The sequence below is a fragment of the Monodelphis domestica genome, chromosome 4 (assembly GCF_027887165.1).
Source record: "Monodelphis domestica isolate mMonDom1 chromosome 4, mMonDom1.pri, whole genome shotgun sequence".
NCBI lineage: Eukaryota > Metazoa > Chordata > Mammalia > Didelphimorphia > Didelphidae > Monodelphis > Monodelphis domestica.
In genome coordinates, this window is record NC_077230.1 from 435543762 (window position 1) to 435562058 (window position 18297).

Below are 18297 nucleotides of genomic sequence, written 5' to 3' on the forward strand. Positions count from 1 at the left end.
TCCTATCACAATTCTATGTAAAAAAAAAAAATCCTACACTGAAAAAGATCATGAGTCTAATTTTCTCTCCTCCCTACCCAAGAGAAAATAAGCAATCTCCTATAGACATTGCATACATGCAATCTTGTAAAACCTTGTTCCATATTAATACTTTTGTGAAAAGAAACTTGGAGCAAAAAAATTAAGTGAGAAAATTTTTAAATTCAGATTCAATCACTATTTTCTCTGGAAGTTGGCACTTTTTATTATGTCACTTGAAATTATTATGGATCTTAGTGTTGCTAGGAATAAACAATTCAGTTATTTATCATACAATGATGCTGTCACTCTGTGCAATGTTCTCCTGGTTCTGCTTACTTCCCAGTGCATTGGTTCATGTAAGTCTTTCCAATTTTTTCTAAGCTCATCCCTAATCACAAGAGTATTCTATTACAATCATATTCAACAATGTATACAGGAATTCTCTAATTGATCCCCCCCCCCCCACTTTCCAATTCTTAACCACCATAAAAAGAGCTGCTTTAAGTCTTTTGTTCTTTATCTCTTTGGGAGGCAGACCTAGTAATGGCATTTTCTGGGTGAAAGGGTAAGAACTGTTTAATAACACTTTGGGAATAGTTCCAAATTCCTCTCCAGAATGGCTGAATCCCTTCACAACTCCCCAAAGACCTCACTGAAATCTAAATTTTCCAATATTTGTCATTTCCCTTTTCTGTCATAATAGCCAATATGATAGGTGTGGGATGGTACCTCAGAATTATTTTAACTTGCACTTGCCTAATTCATAGTGATCTCCCTCTTCCCAAAACAAACAAACAAACAAACAAACAAACATTGTCATTGAGCACATTTATTAAGTTTCTCTGCTCTAGGAATTCTTTAATAAAAAGTAAAGAGATGAACTGTGGCTGAAGCCATTGCACATGGACTCCATATGTGAAGGTCCTTAGAGGCATTTTCTGATACTGAACAAATCTGAACTCCATTTGAATTCCTTTTCTTATTCACAACAGGGATAAAGATTTCTATCCAATACGAATTCTTGGATTGAGAATAACAAATGATGGTTGTCTGAAGGTTTTGCCACAATAAACATATGCCTAAAGTTTCTCTCCAGTATGGATTCTCTTGTTAAATAAGCTAAGAATAGCAACTAAAATCACAGCCTCAGTTAAGACCCTGAGGTTTCTCTCCAGTTAGAAATATCTGAGGTTTAGAAAATGTGGAGTTATTTATGAAAGCATTTTCTCCTTTCATTATATTCATAGTTTCTCCACTGTGGCTACTCTGATATTTAGTTAGACAGTACCACATGTGAAAGCTTTTCCACTTCCATTCATAGTGTTTCTGTCCACTGTGAATTTTCTGATGTGCAGCAACACCAGAAGTTCTGGGCAAAAGCCTTTCCACATTGTTTACATTCATAATGTTTTTCTCCAGTGTGAAATCTCTGATGTTCAGCAAGATGGCCCCTCTGTGTAAAAGCCATTCCACAGTGTTTACATTCATAAGGTTTCTCTCCAGTATGGATTCTATGATGTTCAGCAAGACTGGAGCTCTGTGCGAAAGCCATTCCACAGTGTTTACATTCATAAGGTTTCTCTCCAGTGTGGATTCTCTGATGGGAAACAAGACTGTCCTTCCTGGTGAAAGCCTTTCCACAGTGTGTACATTCATAACGTTTCTCTCCAGTGTGGAGTCTTTGATGTTTGGTAAGACTGCCCTTCTGTGTGAAAGTCTTTCCACACTGATTGCATTGAAAAGGTTTTTCTCCAGTGTGGATTCTCTGATGTGCAGCAAGATGGCCCTTCACTGTGAAAGCCTTTCCACATTGTTTACATTCATAAGGTCTCTCTACAGTGTGGATTCTCTGATTGCTAGCGAGCTCAGAGTTCTGACTGAAGACCTTCCCACCTTTATTACTCATAGAAAGCATCTCTCCATTATTACTTTGAGGATGTCTAAGAAGGTGTGAATTCCAGCTGAAGGCCACTTCCTCTAAATTACCTTGATAAATGTGCATTTCAGGTTTCCCATGGGCCTGGAGAAGTTCTACTTCTTCAGGAAAGTATTTGCTATATTCACTATCCTGAAAAGAGTCATTCCTTGAAGTAATTTTCTTATACTGATTTTGGACTGAATATTGTCTGGATTTTGTTGCAGTTTCATCAAATTCACAGCCATTGTTTGAATTCTTTTCTACCTTGATATCAGAATCACAGATTCCTCTGAAGATTAAGTCACAGGGAACCTCATTCATGCATCTTTGGGGGCGAGGTCCTTCCACAAAATGACTCGGCTTTGTAGACATCTCATTCATTTCAAAACTGGTCTCTGCATCTGAAGAAATAGATAATGATATAAACACAGAAACACACACACAGAAATAGTTCTTTCCTCTGATGGCAGAAAGTCAACTGATTTTTATTCCATTTCTCCAGGAAAAAAATACTTTTAAAACTTATACAAGCAGGACTAGTCCTTGGATAACACCATTTGGTCACATGTGAAACACTGTTGGTTTTAGAAATACCTTCACATACAGTAATATTGGAAACTTAGAGCACATTAGGGAGGCCTAGGGTTCTCATCACCCTTCATAACTCAGGACAAGAGCTCAAAATGGAGAATAGTCGCAACCAAACTCCTTGAAACTAGACTACAACCCAAACCTGAGCATGCACTGTCCACAGCATGTAACATTGCCCTTTCTTTCTTTCCTTTCAATGCATCTTGATTATACTTATAATTTTGTCACTCTCAAGTAGTCTTCTGATCTCAGTTTTGATTTCCTATCACATGGTCATTCTTGCTCAATTTCATATGGTCAGCTGAGAAACAAGTTTACTCTTTAACTGACATGCAATAATTTTCAATGTTATATTAAAGTTTCTTCCTTTCTACTCATATCCAAAAATATTATGCCCTTTAGTGCAGATACACTATCTTTAGAGGCACTTCAAAAGGACAGGAGTGAAAACAGGACAAGTGAGGGAGAGACCCCACTAAACAAAACTTGAAAGGCAGCCAGAGAGTTTAATTTCATGGGGTTAAGGGAACCTGGAGGCAAGAGTGCAAACAGAGGAGTGCTGTACCACTCCCATCTACCAGGAGCTGGTTGGCAACTGAGGTTGTCATTCCAGAGTTTGTTTTGAGTGTAGCTCTTGTGCTATTAGTAAGAAAAAAAATTATGTCTCAAAAGTTATTTCTTAAAAGATAACTTTATGTAGGGATTTTTTTTTAAAAAGGCCATGTATGTAATCGAACTCTACCAATGAACACACTATTTTTTTCCATCTCTCAACAAGAGAGCTTATAAAATTCTCCCACCACTTTCTGCTTCATCCATGTGTGAGAGAACATTTTCACTCTTTTGATTCTCAATCAAAATACAGTTATTTCTCACTTAACAGAAGTGGACCATTCTGGAGACCTCCTCTTTTTGACATGCCATTTCCAAGGTTCTATTACCTGCAGATTAAATTGTTTTACTGCCTGAAACAAGAGGATCCTCAGGCTACTGTCCTAGGACCCTGCTGACAATTTCCAATGGATTTGTATAATGAAAATTTACATAAAGTGAGAATTGTGTATATATTTGGTAGCATGTCAGATAGAGAACTAAATCTAGCCTTTTGGAAGAATAAAGTTCAAATTATACCTTAGATACTAGCACTATGACCCTGAGCAAGTCACTAAACCTGTGAGTGCCTCTGTTTCCTAAATTGTAACATGTGGATAATAACAGTATCTATCTTCCAGCAATGTTGTAAGGATCAAAAGTGGTCATCTCTGTAAAGCACTTAGGCTGGAATGGAGGACAGAGCAGACACTATAGAAATGCTAGTTATAATTGTCTGTCCTTTAGTTATTGTTATTAGGATTAAATCCACCTGATGCAGAACCAGATTGAAGCTTGGGTTTTCCAAGTGTTGAACAACTACTACTACAAACCATTGTTCGGAGAAAAATTATCCATTATGAATTAATTCCATCATGTAATGTTTGGACAACTAACATTGTCCAAAATATAATTTGATTGAAAATGCTCTTTCTATTCAATAAAATTTGTAAAAGAAATGTAAATGGAAATCTTGCAGGGATAGTAAACCTGAGGTCCACTCCATCATTTGTTTCCTCATTTCCCAATATGTGTGTGGGCATCATCTTTGTTTACATATTTTTGCAAAAACAAAAACAGCAGCTGTCGTTTCCTGTTGCCTAGGCTTCTATTATCCCTTTAATGAAGATTAAATTTAACTCTCCCCTGATTGTGAAAATTAAATTAACTCCCCTGCCCATTTTCAGATTTAATCACCAAAAGTGTAAACAACCCTATTCACAATTGAGTGGGAGAGGTCTGTCACCCATGTGTGCAATAGTGGTGCTATAGTGATCAGAATTAAACTGATTGCCCTGGGGCAGTCCTAAAGCAAAACTTCAACTGTGATTGGTAGACATAAAATTAGGGGAAGGCACAGGAAGTGACATAAAAGGTGTCTTTAAAAGGAGTGACAACTTCCTGGGTGGAGTTCAATTTGGACTTTGGCTTCTTCTGGAGTTCTGAGATGGAGACTGGAAAAGAATCTGCTGACTGGACCTGAGACCCTGTTCCTGGTGAGGCTGTTCTTAAATCTCTTCCTCTGGACTGACACATGGTGAGTGAAAAGGCCGACTCCTTTCCTGTATATTTTCTGAGAAAAACTAGCCTCAGGAGAAACCTATCCTCTTGAGAGAGGCTCCCTGTATCCCCAGGTCTTCAGCTACAAGGGCTCTCAGGGTAAGAACAAAACTCTCCCTGCCCAAGCAAGAGTATTGCCCATGCTGGGAGTAAATTACTTAGTGCTTAGGCTAGATATCTTACCCTAACCTCTCTCTGATTTTCTTACTAAACTCTTTCTATATTTTGTAAATAAATTGCAAAATTTCTTTGGAATTAATATAAATTCCTGGCAACCTAATTTTAAATATAATCCAGTCCAAACTTTTTAATAAATAACCCCTTTTTCCCGTTACGGAAGCCCAAGTCCAAAAGGTATTATAGAATGCCATATAATGCTTTGAGAATCTGTATAACAAGACACTTTCTTAAATACATGACATGTGGTCTGGTTCTGCTTTCCAAGGTATTCTGCTAGTTTCTTCTCTTCTTCTCTCCAAGAGGCTCACCCCCCCTTACATATGTCAGGAGAATTACTTATGTTTTCTCAGGTTAGATCTTCCTTTCATCTTCATACAATCACAAAAAAGGTAAAGCTTGTCTCATATCCTTTTATCTTCCTTTCTTTCTTCCTCCCCCCTGACCTCCTCTCTCCCTCCCTTCCTTTCTTTTTAAACCTTTACCTTCCCCCTTAGAATCAATACTGTGTATTGGTTCTGATGCAGAAGAGTAGTAAGGGCTAGGCAATGGGGGTTAAGTGACTTGCCCAGGGTCACACAGCTGGGAAATGTCTGAGGCCAGATTTGAACCTAGGATCTCCTGTCTCTGTGCCTGACTCTCACTTCACTAAACAACCCAGCTTCCCCCTACTTCCCTTATATCTAAATGGAGAATAATACCAACACAGCCCTGCCAGAGTTGTCATCAAGATGACATAATATTGGTATATCACTTGTGACTGAGCAGAATATATATATTATGCTATTCTTAACACCATCATTATTGCTATTGTTATTTAACTCTTTCCTCATTAATTCTAACCTCCTCCTGAAACCATTCATTATTCTCTGTCCTATTCCCTTCTTTCCTTCTGGAGCTTAATGTACTTCCATGCCAAGGCATCCTCTTTTGTCGTGCTCCCCTAAGAGTGAGTTTCATGATCAGCTGCTTCTCATCAAAGGCCTCCATCACTGTTTATGAGATGCTGGGCTGCTGGACAGCGAGGACAACCATTTCCCTTCCTAGGTATCATCCACTCATCCCCTCACATCCATCCAGATCCAAACGGACAGAAAGACCTGCTGATTCTCCTTCCGGACCACCTCTCTCCTCCCTCCCCTTCTCTCCCAACACTGCCACTTTTGGCGATCAGGCGTGATATATTCCAGGGGCCTCCTTCTGGGTCTCACTACTCCCAGTCTCCCTCCAGTCCACTCAATCTTCCACCCAGGTGTCACATTCCTCTTCCTAACATGCACTTCTGAGCATGTCACTGTTTCCTCAACAAACTCTTTGGCTTCCTGTCACCAAGAACAAATCCTCTGCCCCTCACTTCCTTCCACACATGCAGGGATCAGTGGTACAGGTCTCCTCTCCCTTCTTGACCAGGACACTCCATGCCCTGACTGCTTGGGTTTTCTCTGGCTGCCCCTCAGGCTGACGAGGCTCACCTGGCAACCCTGAACAGTCTCACGTCAAACCCCTCACAGCACACTAGGTCTTCTCTAGTCCTCCTTAGCCGAATTCCCTTCCTCCTCTGCATGAACTCCAATGTACCCTGCACGGGGTGGTTTTGTACACAGCTGGTTACAGATGGTCTTCCCCACCAAACAGGGAAGGCTATGAGACAGGACTTGGCCCTTGCCTTTCTCGGTCTCCTTGGGGCTTACTAACACACTGGGATAGATATAGTGGAAGCTTCAGAAATGCTTCCTGGCTTGAATAAGCCTAGTTAAGGGTTCTAAGGAATGGCCTTCAGGCCTTTCTGGATGCTTTCAGGAAAACTCCACGCTCCAAAGTTCCCAACAAGGACTTCTCAAAGGATCATAGGTTTGTTACTGGGAGGAAACATGGAGTCACACCCCTCCCTTATGAGAGACGAGCAAACTGAGGCTCAGAGGTTCATTGCTCCACAGGCCACTGCTGAAACGTGGGAAATAAAATGGAAAATTCTTAGTTAGGTCAACCAACCCACCAAGCCGAGCACTCCCTTCACTGTAACACAGACGCCTCTTTGGAGAAGACCCCTCCTACACTTGCTTTCGTCTCACTCACCTGGACAGAAGCTCCTTGTACCTTTTGGATCTGCCATCCATGGTGCTGCTTCTTGCTGGAAATGGGAGATCAAATCTTCTCTAGCAGCTGGAAGCCCAGGACATATGGAAGAAGGAAGAAGACAACAGATGATTTTGTTCTTTTTAGGGAAAGGGGACAAGCAAGGAAGGACCAAAATATGCTTCCCAGGAGTCTCAAGGATGGTTTCCATAGTAGAAACTATGCAGCCTATTTGGAATGAGAAATTCCACCGTTATTGCCTCTCTCATAGGATGGTGGGAACATTCCAGTCTCCATTACCTAGAAATGAGAAGGAGCTGGTAGTGCAGGGGAAAGAATTCTGATCCTGGAGCCAGAAAGACAAGGTCAAACCAGCCTCACATACATGGTTAGCATGGTATCCCCGGGCGAGTTCTTTAACCCTTTTTTGACTCAGTCCCCTTAACTATGAAACGTGGCTACTCTCAGCAATGCCACGATCTGGAACAATCCTGAAAGACTCAGGATGGTAAATGCTCTTCCCCTCCTGAGAAAGATCTGTTGAAGGTGTCTCTCCCATCAGCCTCTTTGCTTTTATTTGGGCCTTTGGCTTATGCATGACTTTGCTCTTACAACAGTGACCAGTATGGAAGGGTGCTTTGCATGAGAATCAGAAAGAAAAACACGACTAGGAGCATCCAAGGGGCAGGGACTGCCTGAGTAGCTACAGGGCTCCCTTCCATGCCCTTCTGCAAGGAAAAGCTGCCTGCAGATGAACAGAGAATTTGCAGACAAAATGCAGGTCCAGGTAGAGGCTAGACTGGCTGATCTCTGGGGTTCGCTCCAAGCCTGGGAATCTGTAACCCTGGTTTAAGGCTTGGCCCGAAGCTCCCCAAAGAGAAGGAGCCACTTCAGGAGCCACAGAGCACAGAGCCAGCCTTTCATCACTTCATTCCAAGAGCCTGTTCAGGCCACAGGCAGCAGGAGGCCCCGGAGAAAGAGCAGCCCTTTTCTCTTTGTACTCACTGACAAAGGCTCTAGACATCCCCTCCGTGGCAGATTCCGTTAGCAGAGGAAATGGTCCTTACCCACAGAGAGCACGTTCTGGGCGTTCTCCAGCATGACCTCCAGGTACAGCCCTCTCTGAGAATGGTCCAAGAGGCGCCACTCCTCCTGCGTCAAGTCCACAGCCACATCCTGGAATGTTATTGGCCCCTAAAGCGGCAAAAGTCACGGCATTTAGAGCTGAGCCTGCACATGTCGTGGCTTTTCCTCTCTTTTCTTTTAACCCTCATCGTCCATCTTAGCATCAATACTGTACACTGGCTCCAGGACAGAACAGTGCTCTGGTTCTTCAGCCAAGCGCAGGGGCCTGAGGCCACACGGGAAGGTTCTGAAAAGCACTTTGGAGCCGGACGACCAAGACAGGGAGCAAAGCCCAGCCCGTGGCCTCGGCTCCCCGAGGCCCTGCAGAACTCCAGGAACAACTGCAGAACACACGGACGTGATCTCGAGCTGAAGGGCCGAAGCGCCCATCACCTACCAAGCTGGGCTCCCTGTCTTGAGTACTCCCAAACTGCCTCGCTGCACCCTGTCCTGCCTCACTTTAGCTGTCCCAGGCCAGTCCGAACCTTAGAACCGAAGCAGCAGCACTTGGGCTGCTCTCTGGCAGCCCTGACACAAGGACACGGACGATTCTCCCATCAGGATGAACCGGCGTCCCGTGACGAGGATGGCGGCTCACAGCAGACACCACACAGCCTGCCACCATCCCTGTCCCAGGCTCTCTCCACCTTCCTCCTCTCAGACACAGGGAGCCTCCGCGTCCCCCCTGGGCCTTTCCAGGGGCTGCGTCACGTGACATCCCATTCTTCGGCATTCTGTAATCATTCTGTACTGTACCCGGGGCCGAGTTACACCCTCCCAGCCAATGGCCACAGGCCCCGAGTCCAGTCCATCTGTTAGACTAATCCTCATGCTGTCGTTGGTCTAAGGACGCCTGCACGTGTCCAGGCTCACCGCACGGGAATACACAGGCTGACGGCCATGGTCCAAGGACCTACTCGAGCCAATGGCATGGCCGTGGCCAAGTGAGTGATCATGATCAAGCGTGCATTTGTGACCTTCCTTCTGCTCTGTTTTGTTCTCAGCCCACCAGGATTGGAGCCTCGGCCTCATTCCTCATTGGCTGACTGAGCTCCTCCTCTGCTGAGGATGCTTCTTGGCAGAGCTCAGTTACCAACATGGTACCCTGAACCCTGGGCCAATTCTGGGTCAAAGAACTTCAACTGTGTTTCTGACAGCATTTCTGCAAACTACATAACGAGGCCCGAGGTCTTTGGTTCCTGCCAGAGCCCACCCTTACGGAGAACGGCTCTCCCAATAAACATTTTCTTTTTTGTTCAAAGACTGGTTTTTGCTTTTTTGCATCTGGCCTATCCATTTTTGCTAGTTGGCTGTCATATTGGAATGTCCTCCAACCTGCCCTGGGCCTCCTGGCTTCCTTTCCATCTCAGCTCAACAGTCACCTCCTGAAACAAGCTTTTCCTGGACTCTGACACTGTCAGAGTCTTCCCTCTCAGAAGGTTCCCATCTACACTGCTCAGGACTTCCCTGGACACCCCTGCCCATGTGGTTTCTCCCCATTAGACTGTGCCCTCCTGCAGGGCAGGGACTGTCTTTATTTCCTTCCTCTGCATGCCCAGAAGGGGAGCACAGTGCTAGGCACAGGGGAGCCTTATGAGTTGACCTAAGAAATGGCGATTGGAAGGGATTTGGGGGACAAGGTCTGTTCTATGACAACACTGCAAAGGACAACCTAACGACCTGAGTCTAATAACTGGATGAAGCTTCCTTAGTTCTGTGGGATTCCACCTTGGGTGAGGTTGGCCAGGTCTGGAGATGGATTGTACTCACCTCAGACGGGGGTCTTGGGGTCCCCAGCGCCATTCCCTCTGGCTCCAGGGTCTCTCCTTGGGCCAGACTTTGGTTATCTTCAGAGAGTAGAATACCCGAGATGGGGAGACTTCCTCTTTGCAGGCCTATTGGGAATTAGAGGGTTAGGTCTCAAGAGGAGCTACAATGGTCCTCTATTACCACTCTATGCAACAGGAGAGGAACAGGAAGTCTGAAAAGGAAGGTTTCCTACCCTCTGAAACCCATCTTTGGGCTCGTTCACTTCTTCTATTTTCTTATAGAGATCCAAGAGGCTGAAGAAGGTTTAGATCCCAGATGGAATGAGACCCGGCAGAGCCTTAATGACTCCCAACTCAAAGCTCCCTCTGATACTATGGGTGAGTTATAAAGAGTGGGCTAATGTGATCCAGTGGTAAAGGTGTGAATGGCACTACTGGATGTCAGACAGGTGATGAGGAACCTGGATAATTAGCAGAAGCAGGACACAGGCTGAGGAGCCAGGTCTGGGAAAGAGACCTATACCTGGCTTACCTGTGCGATAGAGAAATGGAGAGAGCTTTTGCAGTACTTGTGGACCAAGATGCAACAACCAGGGATCCAACGGAATGTTGGCAGTTTGAACTGACAAGGGCAGGTGACTTTGTCACTGACTGAAAGTCACTCTCTTTCCCTGGAGGTTTGAACCTAGCTAAAAGATCCTTGTGAGGCTGACTTGGCTTTGGACTTTGTCTCTCTGGCTCTGAGCAGTGGAAGATGACCAGGGGAGAAGCTTTTGGGCTGGTGGTGTATTTGAGAGTTGAGCTGGCCAGGAGAAAACTTAGAGACTTTGAACTTTGTTTTTCTGGGGTTGAAGCTGAGAAAGGAGACCGGCCAGGCTGAATTTGTGAAGAAGAAAGATTTTGAAAGGGCTGCTGTCCTCCATCTTCCTAACTGTAAGAGTCACACTTGTGACTCCCCAAACCCTCAATTTTATCTCATTTAGATTAGGGAAATCCTCATCCCTCTTACCTCAGTTTCCCATCCTATTATCCCAATAAACCCCTTGACTTGAAAAAGGAAAGGAAAAGAATATCTTTATAGTTTATTCAAGTGGGGAGGGAAGGAGCCAAAGGCTTCAAGAACTGGGTGGAGAGGGTTAGTTAAGGGAGGGAGTGAAGGAGGAAGGAGGTTAGGACATAGATTGATACATCAGCCATCAGTAGGGATCAGCAGGGAAAACCCAGGGTCCTCTGTGTACCAGCCTCCCTGTGTGCCAGTATCCCTGTGTGGCATAACTCAGCATTTCTCTGTTCTACCTATTATTATTATTCTACAAATAAGCAGCCTCAGGTCCCATTAGCAGCCCTATCTAGTTACAGCCAGCCAGAAGACTATAGTCATTGCTGAATAAACAGTTTCCCCTCAGTTTACCCTCTTTACTTCAAGAAGTAATAGTTCTCTTCAGTTTATTATTCTATTTCACCTGGTAGACACTGGCCAAGGTGAGATGGGGAAGATGAGGCCCAAAGCAAAGGGAAAACAGAAGTCCCACCTCAGATCTACGTGGCACCCACACATGCATGACTGGCTTCCAGCAGTCACAGACAATTCAGCCGCAAAGAAAGAAGCCATCACACTTAGAGCAAGGAGCTAAGGATTCCTTCCACCTCTCCTTTCTAAGCCCTGCTCTCCCACAGGAGGAATACCTTGGCCTCTAGAATGGCCTTTCTTCCCCTCTGGCTTTCTCCAAGTCCTTCAAAATCCTGCACCGGATTAGAATTCCACAAGTCATACCCAACAAGCCAGTCATCCCTGAGTCTTCCTCTCTTTGACCCCCTTCCCCCCAATCTTACCTTGCTCTCCAGTGTGGATTCTCTTAGGTTGAGTAAGTATGGAGATTTGTGTGCCAACCTTTCCACAGTGTTCATATTCAAAATGTTTCTCTCTGGTGTGGATTTGCTGATGGTCAGCAAGATTGTCCCTCCCTTTTAAAATCTTTTCACATTGTTTACATTTATAAGGACTTTTTCTATTATGGATTCTTTGATGTCGCCTCAAAGTGGAGCTCTTTATGAAAGCTTTTCCACATTGATGACATTCATGAGGTTTCTCTCCAGTGTGGATTCTCTGATGATGAGTAAGACAGGATCTAGTTCTGAAAGTCTTTCCACATTGATGACATTCATAAGGTTTCTCTCCAGTGTGGATTCTCTGATGCGAAGCAAGAGGGCTCCTGTCTGTGAAAGCCTTTCCGCAGTATTTACATTCATAAGGTTTTTCTCCAGTGTGGATTCTTTGATGTTTCCTAAGAGCAGAGCAAACTGTGAACGTCTTTCCACACTGATCACATTCATAAGGTTTCTCTCCTGTGTGAATTCTCTGATGGGATGCAAGATGGCCTCTCTCAGTGAAAGTCTTTCCACACCAACTACATTCATAGGGTTTCTCTCCAGTATGAATTCTCTGATGATGAGTAAGATTGGATCTATTTCTGAAAGCCTTTCCACATTGATGACATTCATAAGGTTTCTCTCCAGTGTGGATTCTCTGATGATTACTAAGATTGGAGCTATCTCTGAAGGTCTTTCCACACTGATTACATTCATAGGGTCTCTCTCCAGTGTGGATTCTCTGATGTACAGCAAGCCTCGATCTACTTCTGAAAGTCTTTAAACACTGATGACATTCATAAGGTTTCTCTCTAGTATGAGTTCTCTGATGTTTCTTAAGTACAGAGTGAAATTTGAAAGTCTTTCCACACTGATCACATTCATAAGGATTCTCTCCAGTGTGGATTCTCTGATGTTCAGCAAGCTGAGAATTCTGAGGGAAGACCTTCCCATCTTTAGTATCTTCAGAAATCATTTCCCTAGGATAACTTTTTTGATGCCTAATGAGGTCTGAAGTCCCTTTCCCCTATATTACGCTGATACTTCTGCATTTCAGGAGGTTTCCCATAAGACTACAGAAGTTCTACCTGTTCAGGAAAGCACTTGCTATTAACTATCCTGAGTATAGTCATTCCCTGAGGTCTCTTTCTCACGATGATTTAGGACTCACTGTTGTCTGAATCCTTTTGCAGTTTCATCAAATTCATAACCACTCTGGATTTTATCTTCCTTGAGATTAGTCAGATTTCTCTCAAACTGAAGTCACAGGAAACATCACTCATGAAACTATGGTGGCCAGATTCTTCCACAACAAGGCTCGGCTTTGTGGTCAGCTCATTTACTTCTAACCTGGTCTTTGCATCTGAAGAAAAGAAATAATGACATAAAGGTAGACACACACAATGGAAAAATAAGTTCTTTCCTCCTATGGCAGAGAGTAAACTGATTTTTATTCTATTATGCCAATCAAGAAGGAGAATTTTCAAAATTAAGTAAGCAAAATCTGTCTTTGAATACAGATGGCTTATTTTAGAGTTACCTTCACATACCGTAACACTGGGAAGCTCACAACACACCCGTGACACAGGCTGGCCCCATATTCTCATAACCCTTCACAGCTCAGATCCTATGCCTAGAATGAAGGGCCAACCTGGCCAACCTCCTTGGAAAGAAACAACTCAAAACCTGGGACTGATCATGCTCTGTCCATGGCACTAGCAGTTCTTTCTCCATTGCCCTTTGAACCTTTCCTTTAAATGCATCTTGTTGATTTTTCTGATCTTTTTTTTTTCAGTTTCAGTTACTATTCCAGATATTTTGTATCGATTAGTTTAGCTTCACTATCAGAGTCATTGTTGATAAGTGTCTTATTCTAAGCTAAAATAAGAAAGGTTACTTGTTTTAACTGTCATGCAGTAATTTTCAAAATTAGACCCAAATTTCTTCTTTTCTGTTGGGAGCCAAAGAAACCATCCCATTTGCTGAACATCTACTCAATGTTCAAATCATTTCATTGTCTAGCACATATTTGTCTCCTCCTCCTCCTCTCTGGAAATGAATGGTATGATTCAGTGTTTGGTCCTCTCACGGCCCTTCTGGGGTTCATGATGAGGTCAAAGGGTTCTGCATGGCACCTGAGCACGTACAGAACTGCCCAGATTGGTTACCAATAGATTTCCCCCGGGGAAAACACACACGTGCACATTTGAGGGCTGAGGGACTTTTCTGTGCAGTGATTGCAAACCACCATGACTGGGCATGAAATGATTCGCAGATTCCTGCAGTGATCCTTCAAACTTGCACCCCTTCTCCCCAAGTACATCCTAGGGTTTTGGTTTCTCAATCTGTCCTCCCATTGTTTCCACACCACCAAAGCCGTCTGGCCTACCAAGGTCTCTCCATTCCCTCGGATGGTCCCAGGCAGGCCCAAACCCTCGCTGACCTGCTGGACGCGACCCCAGAGAGGCTGCCTCACTGCAAGGTTACCCTGCAGCCTCCTCTCCCCACTGCTCTAAGCTCCCTGTCAGGGTGTCACAAAGGGTGGCCTTTCTTCCCTGCTGGCTCTTGGGGCAACACTAGGCACGATCAGGACAAGCCATCTGGAAACCCCAGCGGACCATCACACACCCTGTACAGAACAGCCCTCACACGCCTCTCAGTGCAGGGCTCCGGCTACTTCCTCATCTCGCTTCTGTCTTCACCTGCTTCTCTTGCTCTTCTAGGCTGCACACTTTCCTCTGAGGGGGAAGCCCGTGGGCCACTGCTGGGAAGAAAGTTCTGTGTGCCAGGAAAGGCCTTGCAAAGGTTGTTTTCTACAGAAGAAGCCACGCATGCAAGTGAACTGACCATTTCCCACACTGCCTGGCATCAGGCCACTGAAGAAGCCCCCTGACAGCTCGGAGCTCCTCAGGTTGTTGAATGACTAAAGAATACATTTCCGGCTATCAACAAGAGGACTTGGAAAAGTCTCCCCAGCTTGGCGCTCGACTCCTCTGTGAGGGAATACTTTGAGTGAGTTCTGGAGAGGGAGCAGCACCGTCCATTCTCCCTTCCCAGAACGGGGCTGTGGCTGCCTCCAAGGCTCGGAGCTGACAGAATGCAGGAAGCAGTGGGGCTTTGGGGCTGCTGGCCTGGGATTCTACGGACCTTCCTGCTTCAATTGGCATAGCACAAACTTCTGTCCAGTGAGATTCTCTCTCCTTCTGGTAGCACAGTGGATAGAAACCTGGGCCTGGCTATCTGGAATCCCACCTGAGACACTCGCCCTGTGACCCTGGCCAAGTCACTTCCCCTGACTACCCTTGTTTCTTTAATTGTAAAATGGAGCTAATAACCGGATCTCCCTTCTGACATAGTTATGGGAAACTCTATAGAGTCTCCCTCTGAAATGCTGGCTCTAAAATCAACTGGATGTGGAAGCCAATGGAGGATTAGGTTTGGCATCACATGTTACACACTGTTGTTCAGAGAAAAACGTCCAACTTGGGCTTCATTTCAGCTATTATAGTCAATCGCTTCCAGGCTGTGGCTCACTAGAGTACGGCTGAGCAGGAGGGCAGGGTGGGGGGATGCCCCCTCCAGGGCCCCCCAGCTCTCCTCCAGCTGATCCAGGGGCCCAGGGCACCCCCCCTCAGTGATGGGGGAGAGGCTCTGGCCAGCCTCCAGCTCCAACCTTGGGACACACCCAGAAAGTCATACTCACTCCCCCTCCTGGACAAACCAGTGCAGACACTCCTCTGCCCCTTGCCATCTTCTGTCACACACAAGGGTGGGTTCTGAACCCCCCCTCCCCTGGCACTGCCCATGCTCCCAGTCCAGCCTGCAATTTGTCCCCAGGGTACAAGCTCCCAGGATCAAGTGTGGGGGATGGGGAAGAGCCTGGCCAAGGCCTTTCCCACTTTGCCTCAGTTTCCTCCATGGTGAGATCCAGACAGTAAGAGCCAGAGTGGGGGGGCTCTATGGAAGCTGGTCCAGAGAGGATCTGGGGGTCTCCTTCAGCACCTCCCCCAGTCCAGAGGCCCAGAGGCCCTTCTGGGGCCTGGGGGAGGTCCAGGAATCCCTCCTGCCCTCAAGGAGTCCACAGAAGGCAGCAGCAGCCACTGAGCCAGGCTGGGAGCCCTGATGGACAGAGGACAGTCTGGGGGTGTCTGTGTGTCTGTCTGCGGGGCTGCTGGGCTCAGGCTGTTCAGGCCTGTCTGACTCCCTCCTTTTGGGGCTTTCCGGGCAGAGGCTGGGCGGCTTCGCCATGTCCTTCTGCAGCTCATTTGTCAGGGGAGGAAACTGAGGCAAGCAGAGTAAAGTGACTTGTCCAGGGTCTCTCAGGGGGTGATGTCAGGCCTGCCTGACTCCAGGTCTGGCTCTTGTGTGCCAGCTCTAGCGAGTCCTTGAAGGCTCCTCAGAGTTCTCTCTGGCAAACCCCGCTGCATCCTGAGCTGCTGGCAGGGGTAAGTTCAGGGTTGGGACTGGATGTGAACATTGTCTCTACCAATAAAAACAGTCTGCTTCGTGAGGCTTATTAAGGATTATTAGACATCCAGGACACAAATGAAAGCCGCAGCTCTGCCCATCCTGAATCCCCGCACATGGCTTCCCACTAAGCTTCGGACGTCATTGCAGTGGAAGAGCGGCGCGCACTAGGCCTTCCTGCCAGTTAAAAGACTCGGGTGAGATTCTAGGGAATTCTGGGAGATACCGAGGCCTTCTGGGGATTGAAGTCTAGGGTTTACACCCCCTCCTCTCGGACCCTGGCCTCCCTCCGGGCTGACCCCTGACCAGGACCCTCTCCAGGGACCCTCTCTCCCACCGGCCTCCCTCCTCCGCGCTGGCCTCTGGGCCTGCCCTCCTGAAAACCAGCCTTTCCTGGTCCTTCCCCCTCCCGTAGAGGCTCCCGTCTACACGGCCCAGGGCTTCTGCGAGCAGGCCTGTTCCCAGGTTTCTCCCCATTAGACTCTGGCCTCTGGGAGGGGAAAGGGGGGCAGGGCCTGGCTTAATTCCTTCCTCTGCAGGCCCAAGAGGGGAGCACAGTGCTAGGCACAGGGAAGCCCCTTGTAAATGCTGGCTGACTTGTCCTAAGAACTGGGAAAGGGGGGATTCAGAGCTCCTACCAAAGCAGGTGAGGCAGAGTCTGAGTGGATGGAGCCTCCTCCAGCCAGAAGGACCCCCCCTGGGGGCGGCACTCACCTGGGAGGGGGGCTCTGGGTCCCCCGGGGCCTTCCCTTTGGCTCGGCCGAACTGGGGGACAGGGCGGGGCCTGGCTCCCAGGCTCCCAGAAAGCACAGATCTGGGCTCTCAGGGAAGGAAGGTTCAGGGTCTCAAGTTCAGGAGGTCCCCCAGGCAGCCAGCATGCTGTGGGCGGGCCCTCCCAGGCCAGAGAGCCTCCCCCTGCCAGGCTGTCCACCAATCTGGCACAGGCGCAGCCCTCACAGGCCTGGCCTGGCCTCTCCCCTCCCCAAGCCCAGCCTCCAACCCCCAGAGCTCCTTGGCCTCTGCCTTGGCCCTTCTTCCCTTCTAGACCCCCCCCCAGCCTCCAAACCCCACCCCCAGACTGGAATCCCCCTGGGGCCCCCCATATGGAGTTTTACTGGGGAGAGCCCCCCTCCCCCTTCTCCCAGTCCCCCAGAATCCTCTCTGAGTGAGCCCTTTGGGCCCATGATTGGGTGAAGCTTCCCAGGGTTGGACTGGCTTTGGGGAGCCCCAAGGGTGCCCTCCTCCCTGGGGAAGGTGCCCTCAGGGGCCCCGCCTGGCCTTTGGACTGAACAATGGGCCATCCAGAAGGGGTGCTCCGGAGCTGCTCAGGCTCAAGCACCCCTTTTGTCTTACAAGTGGCTCCTTTTGTGTCTCAGGCCACTCCCTGGAACCCCAGCCTGGGGCTGGTTCTGACCTTCGTTCCCCAAAAGCTCAGGAGGACCCCAAGTTGGGCTCCTGGGAAAATCCCCTTCCAGGGGCTCCCCTCCCAGAACTCCCCCCAGAGACCCCAAGTCCAGGGCAATCAGAGCCTTGTCCAATGGTCTCCAGATCCTTTGGGGGGGCGGGTCTGTGCTTGGGGCTGGACACAGGCAGGAAGTGACATCCCCGCCCCAGGCAGAAGTCCTGCCCTTCCTGCTGGCTAGGGCCCCCCAATTGAACTCTCCTCCAGCTTGCCTGCATGCTGGCCTCCCTGTCCCTCCCCCCACTAGGAAGGGATCTTCCCTGCACCTAGTCAGAGCATGCCCCTGTCCCCAGGTCTCTGTCTTGGGGGGGGGGGCGGGGCGGGGAATCACTTTGGGGGCACAACTTCCGGGGCCGGGGGCGGGGCCTTGGGCACAAGCGCCCCCCCATCCTCCAGGAATGGGCTCTGGGTCCTAGTTAGCTCCATGGGACAGGAAAGGGGGCGTGTGGGAGGAAGAGGAAGCCAGAAACCTGGGTCCATGAAGAAACATCTACATACATCCTGACACGTGTAGTCGTGTACATGTCTCCATTGTTTATCTCCGCTGCCCATCCCCCTGCCCTGGATCTGCCAGTCACCCCGATCTCCGGCGTAGCGCGAACGCAGTCCCCAACGCTGGGTTTCCCTCCCCCCACAGGTCAGAGCGCGGTCCCTCCCCCAACCTGACGGAT

General features: G+C 47.6%; 1 protein-coding gene across 1 annotated transcript; it reads right to left on the bottom strand.

The window, feature by feature from the left end:
• Positions 1–834: 834 nt before the first annotated feature.
• LOC100022130 (zinc finger protein 345-like) lies at positions 835–13060 on the bottom strand. Its single transcript, XM_056825744.1, has 5 exons — positions 11662–13060; positions 9830–9954; positions 8002–8128; positions 6935–7021; positions 835–2340 (listed from the first exon to the last, which is right to left on the bottom strand). Exons 1-5 carry the CDS (start codon positions 12671–12673, stop codon positions 1337–1339), a joined length of 2355 nt encoding a protein of 784 aa, XP_056681722.1. The 5' UTR covers positions 12674–13060; the 3' UTR covers positions 835–1336.
• Positions 13061–18297: the final 5237 nt, after the last annotated feature.